General features: G+C 37.2%; 1 protein-coding gene across 1 annotated transcript in view; it reads left to right on the top strand.

The window, feature by feature from the left end:
• Positions 1-7775, top strand: part of trrap (transformation/transcription domain-associated protein) — an 87387-nt gene that overhangs the window by 51983 nt on the left and 27629 nt on the right. Inside the window, exons 52-57 of the mRNA XM_016546024.1 lie at positions 1160-1306; positions 2402-2521; positions 3640-3927; positions 4201-4338; positions 4727-4830; positions 5179-5314. Of these exons, the coding sequence (XP_016401510.1) occupies positions 1160-1306; positions 2402-2521; positions 3640-3927; positions 4201-4338; positions 4727-4830; positions 5179-5314 (933 nt within the window). The remainder of the gene's footprint in view (positions 1-1159; positions 1307-2401; positions 2522-3639; positions 3928-4200; positions 4339-4726; positions 4831-5178; positions 5315-7775) is intronic.

Genomic DNA, 7775 nt, shown 5'->3' on the forward strand with positions numbered 1-7775 from the left:
CCCCAAAGAGAAAGGAAAAATTGAAATCGCATCATATAACCCCTTTAATATTTACCAAGCACCATTTAATTCAAATATCAAATTCATCTTTAATATTTGTCCATTTCTTTAGGACAGAAATGCTATAGCCACTGTAATTTAATGAATATGTGGACATCAAAACGTGTAAACTCTTTGTTTTTAAAAAAAAAGTGTGAGGGTTTGAGCTTTTATTTTGAAACCGCGATATAATGATGTATTCTCCTGTGTTTGCGTGGATTTGTAAATGATTTACCTTACAAATCTGATGAAATGGCGCACGTTGCATTCCCAGATGAACGTTATAATAAACCCAAACTCACAACAACACGCAGAGATGGAGTTTGAGCCGCTCCACACATGTAAATAATAACAGTTCCTGTGGAACAGCATTTACTGTGAACGGAGTGCTGTGAGACGCACGTACGTAACCTACAAGCCTATAACTGCATCACATATAATTATTTAATTAAATCGTAGCGTTTGTGAATTCACAGTTATGCTTAATTATGATTTTTTTTAAACGGGTTTAATATATCACGTGGCCTTGGAAAACAGTCTAATAATGTGTTTTATGGATTCTCGTCCGCGAAATGCGCCACTTCCGGTATTTTGCCGGTTAGTCGATGCAGGCAAAATTAAGTCGAGGATTTTTAAAAGTCGAATAGAATCGACGAATCGCGACAGCCCAAATATGTATATGTGTGTGTGTGTGTGTGTAACAAAGATCTTAAAATATATATAAAATTATATTTAAAATTTTATTTTTTGTCCTAAAAATGTCAAAGTAAAATAGTAACATGAAAATGAAATATATACTACATATTAAATATATACTCTAATAATCATCTGAAATGCCAAATAAATAGAAATGCATATTAATGTCATCTAATGTTTCTAAAAATACTCCTTAAGTTTGTTGACATGTTTATATTAAACGTAAATTATATTAAATGTATTATTAAAAACATTGAATTTATATTTAAACTCTACTACCTTAAATTAGTTTCCTGTATCTGCCCTCAATTCAAATTCAGGAATTCAAAGGTGTTTTTAAATGTTCATAGAGGCCTGTTGTAAGTGTAGTAAGTTAAAAAAAAATTCTCATATTTTGTGTTTTTGTGACCTTTTTCATCTGTAGGATGTGGAGATAGACATTGAACTGGCACCTGGAGACCAGACCAGCCTCCCTAAGACCAAGGAGCAGGCAGAGCGAGACGCAGGCAACCAGCTGCACATGCTCACCAACCGCCACGACAAGTTCCTGGACTCCCTGAGAGAGGTCAAGGTGAGCCATCACCTCAACATATGCCGCCCTCACGAGTGCAACCTCTAGCATTAGGAAAAGTAAAGCAAAACTAAAAAAAAAAAAAGACAGGTTACATAAAGGACATATGTAGGAATGAGTCACATGCAGAAGTCATACGGGCTTTTGAACTGTGTAGTTTAACATGCACTTTTGGTTCTGGCTTTTTTCATCTCTAACCTGCTCTTCCTCATTTGGCTGCTCCCTCATAAGCGCTCTGTTAAAGAGAGTTTGATCAGGGCAACATGGGATTCTGTCTCCGAGCACTTTGAGGTCACAGCGTCATTGATTTCTATTTAATCCTAGACACGGTGCTGCTTTATATGCACCTCTCAAGCTGGCTTTAGATAAATGATGAAGTGAGGAGTTCAAAGCCCTGACCTGCCTGCGTTGCCCACCGAAGCTGCTGTGAGCAACCACAGCACACATTTGAGTTCAGGCTTTTGCTAACATCTCCATTCCTCTTGTGGTCAGAGGTCCAAACCTTTACGTGCAGTTATGCCCTAAGAATTATTCAGTGGCAAGAGGTGATGACCAGTCATGCATATGAACGTACAGTGTACAGACGTACAGTAATTTTTGAAAAGGAATAGACTCTTTTGTCCTTGAATGTCTGGTGTCATGAGTGAAGATTAAATCTTTTTTTGCTGCGAACGTGACATGATACATATAGGAAGCAAGTATAAAGAATAGTGTGTGTTAAGCAGGGTTTTATAGATAAACCAAAACCATAACATTTTGTTACTTGAAATAAATGTTAAATTGTATAGATAATATATACAAAACATAGTTTATTTTATATCTCATTTTCATTTAGGTTAGTTTTATGTACTAAAATAACAAACTAAAACAAATGCAAAAACAAAGTATATATACATAGTTAAGAATAAAAACTAATAGATGTTCATTAACAAATGTTTCCTGGTAGACTTGGAACTAAGACAAGGCGCACTTCTGTTAATCGCCTGAGCTGGCACTGTTATCAGCCAATGCGATAATCTCAAGTGGCTAAATGTCGGTTGATTAATGGACGATATATTGCCTATCTTTAAATGAGTCTCTTGTGTGTGTAATCAGACGGGAGCACTGCTGAATGCACTGGTTCAGTTGTGCCACATCTCCACCCCATTGGCTGAGAAGACCTGGGTCCAGCTCTTCCCCCGCCTGTGGAAGATTCTGTCGGACCGCCAGCAGCATGTGAGTACTTCAGTTCTCCAAAGAGCTGAGCTAACAGTTGGCCATTTTCCTCTAAACATTTTCCGTGTAGATGCAGAGTATGACTGCTGCTCATTTTAACTTGACCTTTGTTGTGGTTTAAGTGTAGACTGCCTGTTTTACTACTAATAATGCATATCACTGCAGAATCAGCATGCAAAATGTGTGTTAATGGTGTCGGAGGTTGTGCCTATCCGCTCATCTTGGAGACCTTTCCATGGGTGGGGGTCTGGCGGGCTGTCTTTCTGCCCCTGCCTATGAACTTAAACAGGCAGCATTTGCTAATGTGCAGAAATTAAACCTTTTATGCAAATATCTGAGTTTAATGAACCAGATGTCTTAAGTATTAGAATTCTCATTAAAGGACTTTAATTTGGAGTGACTGAGGCTATAGACTATTACAACACGCATTCAAAATAGAAATCTTTTTTTTGTAGTAGTAGTGTAATAGTAGGTATAAAATACTAGGACGCATTTACTGCATCAGTCTTTTTCTGTAATAATAATAATGCAAAGGTCTTTGTGTAACATGGGCTGTTTATCTTTAGCATTGACATTCCTATTGAATATTTATAGCAAATTCCCATTGATGTTTGGTGAGAAGCTACTTTTGTACGTTTTATTTTAAACATTATTGTGAAGTTGTCATCAAAGTCACCCTGTTTTTATTATTATTATTAATTATTTATTTATTTTTAATTGAAGTTGACCAATATTCAGGCTGATACCATTAAACTGTTTTGCCTGTCTGTCAATCAATCAATCAATCAATAAATAAATAATTTAAAAAAATAAAAGAATTTCTTAAATCTTTTTCTCTTAACCAGATTTGCAGATTATTTGTATTTTTACAAATTTATGGTATGAATATTCGTTTTGAGATTTGCTAAAGATTACATGTAATGGCATTATTGCTTTTTTTTATATGATTAGGTGATGGCAAAGGTAAACTAAATACAAAAATAATGGAAATCAACATGAATTATTAAAAATCTGATACTGACGTTCATTAAAAAGTTTTCTAATATCAGCCGATGGACTAATATTGTACCAATATATCATGCATCTCTAATTTTGGTCTTATGTATCCCTTTTTGCAGGCACTCTCAGGCGAGATGGGTCCGTTCCTGTGTAGCGGTAGTCATCAAGCTCAGAGAGATTGCCAGCCCAGTGCTCTAAACTGCTTTGTGGAGGCCATGTCTCAGTGCGTGCCGCCCATACCCATCAGGCCCTGCGTGCTGAAGTACTTGGGAAAGACCCACAATCTATGGTTACGCTCCACCCTGATGCTGGAGCAGCAAGCTTTTGAGAAAGGCCTTAGCTTGCACATCAAACCCAAACAGAGCACAGAGTTCTATGAGCAGGAAAGCATCACTCCTCCACAGCAGGTACAGTGATGCATGAGCCCTTCTTTTGTCTTTGTTGCCATTGATATTCATGGCAGAGGAAGTTTTGTGTTCTGAAGGTTCCCCGGTGTCACTCAAAATGAACTTGTGTGCTGAATTTCCAATTGGCTTTGTTTTGACCTGTCAGTGAGTTCAGTTTGAAGTATCCCAGCATTCAAGCTGCTTATGCTAAGCAGTCATCTCATTGGGACACCTCTGAATATGGATGTGTTTGTCCCCTATATTCTTTGAAGATGTGTTCTTGTATTCCCTCAGGAGATTCTCGACTCGCTGGCGGAGCTCTATTCCCTACTGCAGGAAGAGGACATGTGGGCGGGGCTTTGGCAGAAGAGATGCAAGTTCCCTGAGACGAGCACAGCCATTGCATACGAGCAGCATGGCTTCTTTGAACAGGTGAGAGACTGAAAAGATTGTATCGCCTTGCATGTGTTTGGCAAGATTTGAATGAATGAATCAAAAAGAAGGGCTGCACACTTAATCAAATCATGTTATGGACTAGTGTCTGTAAATATTAAACTGCAAAAAGGCTGTTCAAATTTCATGTGATTACACTTTATGAAATTAAATTGTTAAAGTTTTATGCATTCATTTGTTTAAAATTACATTATTAAATTCTTCTTTAGACATTATACATTAGTAAAATGTAATCAAACCATTAAAACAGAATGCAAAATTAATATAGAAAATGCAGAATTCATTTGGAAAGCACAGAATTTGGGAAGACATCAAACATTTCTCAGGGCCCTGTGTATAATAATAATGCTGAGTCCATCATCATTAGGCTCAAGAAACCTATGAGAAGGCAATGGAGAAAGCTCGCAAAGAGCACAATGTCTCACCCGCCATCTTTCCAGAGTACCAGCTGTGGGAGGATCACTGGATACGGTACGTTGAATGACCACAGCTCTGATTCAATACTTGAGACATACACTGATACGTGAGTTTGCCAAGCAGTACTACTAAGAATATACTGCACCAGGGCAACAAAATCACTGCCAATAATACACCATTATTTTTAAGATACAGCTGTGTGGATTAACCAAGACTTTATTGTGCAAATAGAACCAAATGACTAATAGAGGTTGACCAAAATTACACTCTCAAAGTTTTGTTTTGCATTGCTTAGGACAAAAACTGTAGTGTCAGTTAATTAATTGTGTCAGGCATGGAAGAGGTCAGCTGTCCCCACCCTCACCCCACACACATTTAATGAAATGTTACGTTGACTTCCAGTTGTTCTAAAGAGCTGAACCAGTGGGAGCCTCTGACAGAGTATGGGCAATCTAAAGGCCATAACAACCCATACCTGGTGCTGGAGTGTGCCTGGAGAGTGTCCAACTGGGCTGCAATGAAAGAGGCTCTAGTGCAGGTAAACTCAGTACCACACTCCATTCAACACAGACAGGGATTTAAAGCTCATGAATAAATTGTACGTTTTATTTGAGGAACTGTGTACTTGATCTGAATACTTGTGAAGTTCTCAATCAGTCTATATATGCCAGTCATAAGGGTCATTCTTTTTGAAATTGAATAAGCTTTCCATTGATGTATGGTTTGTTAGGATAGGACAAGATTTGGCAGAGATACAACTATTTGAAAATCTGGAATCTGAGGGTGCAAAAAAATCAAAATACTGAGAAAATCGCCTTTAAAGTTGTCCAAATGACGTTCTTAGCAATGCATATTACTAATCAAAAATTAAGTTTTGATATATTTACAGTAGGAAATTTACAAAATATCTTCATGGAACATGATATTTACTTAATATCCTAATGATTTTTGTCATAAAATAAAAATCAATAATTTTTTTTGGCTATTGCTACAAATATACCCCAGCGACTTAAGACTGGTTTTGTGGTCCAGGGTCACATATTTTCTTTCTCAGAATTCTTTAAATAGAAAGTTCAAAAGAACAGCATTTATTTAAAACCAATTTTTGTAACATTCTAATATATTTGTGTATATTCATAACAATAATTTTAAAAAAAAACTTTGCCCAAAGTATGTTTTTTGGCTAGATATTGGATTTTATTTGAGTAAAATTTGCACACATATTTCCAGCCCAGTCAGATAACCTAAAACTATAGTTATGACTTCACTGTAGCACCTCAAATTGTTATTGGAGTTTCACCATATTGCAGAACGTGAAAGCGCACCACTTTTATTACGCAGAAAGTCACACTCTAACTGTGCTTGCCAAATTGTTTATGACTGTTCAGAATTGTAGCCTTGCCGTCGCTGGGTAATTTATGGGCTTCACTTCTAAAACAAAGTAGAAAAAGTGTGTGATAGGGGCTGGACACATTATAAATACTCTTGGCTCTTGTTCAAGGAGACTTGGAACGAATCCATTCAGGTTTCTGTCCTAAGGTGACACCTAATTAAATTGTCCAGCCCAGCAGCCCTCCCATTCCTCCTCCTCCTCTTCCCCCTCTTCCCCCTCCGTTGGCTTTGCATCTAATATTTACGGATACGTGCTTGAATAATTGCTCAAACATCTGCTGGGAAGTGATGTGTTTTCTCCGTTCCAGGGCAGGCTGCTTGGCAGCAGCAGTTGCTCTCAGGAAGTTTAAATGTCCCCTCTTTCAATTAAAGGCGGGTGGATAAGGCCAGCCCTGACGCAGGGTTATTTACCAAATGTCGGTCGTGATAAGTGTGCACTGACCAAAGAGAGTAAATCCCTTCACATCATCATACTGCACAATGCCAGCAACCTGTACCGACTTATTATTCTCCCTACGACCACCTATTTAGCTCGAATTGCAGTGTGCAGCACCCACTATGGAATAAGATGACCAGATGACCATGAGCAAAAACTGAGGCACACATGCTGTTCAAATCATAGGGATTTTAGTTTCAAATCATTATTTATAGCAATCAGTGTAAGATTAGTGTCCCGTGCAGTTCAAAAGTTGGGGTCAGTGTGTGTATATACAGTATTTATTTCAAAATAAATTCTGTTCTTTTGAACTTCCTATAAATTAAAGAATCCTGAAAAATGTCAAGGTTTCCACTAGGGATGGGCGATATGACCACAATCTTATATCATGCTATGAGTAATTTTATTTCGTGGTGACAATATATATCACGATTGTTTTTGCTTAAAATAAGGTCTTTGATATCAACATTTTTGATACCATAGAAATTTCATTATTCTTGTCACCAGTGTCAACATCACAAAAAACTCATACAAGCCTAAAAAAAAAAAATAAAGCTCACTGAAGTCAAGTAAACCAGCAGCGATTAAATAAGAATAAGAAACTAATTATAAGCAACAGGACAAAAAAACTACAGCAGAACAAATAAATAAGAAATACTATATAAATTGAATAAACAAATCAAATGAATAAAAACACTGCATATTCTTTACTGAGTAAATTAAATATATATTTCTGCTTATTAAAGTTACAAAAGTGATTGTCAAGAGCAGTGAGAGATTTTCTCTCTTGTTATTTGATTAACATGAATGACAGAGAGCAGGAATTTTAGACTGCTATCACTTTAAGAGCTGCCCGGATCCAATATACTGTTAACGTGTGTTTTCCTTCTTAGCTGTTTGCTTGCACTTAAAGGGGTCATATGATGCGATTTCAATTTTTCCTTTCTCTTTGGAGTGTTACAAGCTCTTGGTGCATAAAGAAGATCTGAAAAGTTGCAAAGACTAAAGTCTCAAATCCAAAGAGATATTCTTTATCAAAGTTCAGAGTCAGCCACACCTACCTAAAACGGCTCGTTCTAACACACCCCACATGTCTACGTCACGATGTGAGAAGATTTGCATAACGCCGCCCAAAGGTTCACGCAAAGAAAGAAGGCGTAACCTTTATTCT

The sequence above is a fragment of the Sinocyclocheilus rhinocerous genome, unplaced genomic scaffold (genome assembly GCF_001515625.1).
Source record: "Sinocyclocheilus rhinocerous isolate Xijiao unplaced genomic scaffold, SAMN03320098_v1.1 scaffold820, whole genome shotgun sequence".
Lineage (NCBI taxonomy): Eukaryota > Metazoa > Chordata > Actinopteri > Cypriniformes > Cyprinidae > Sinocyclocheilus > Sinocyclocheilus rhinocerous.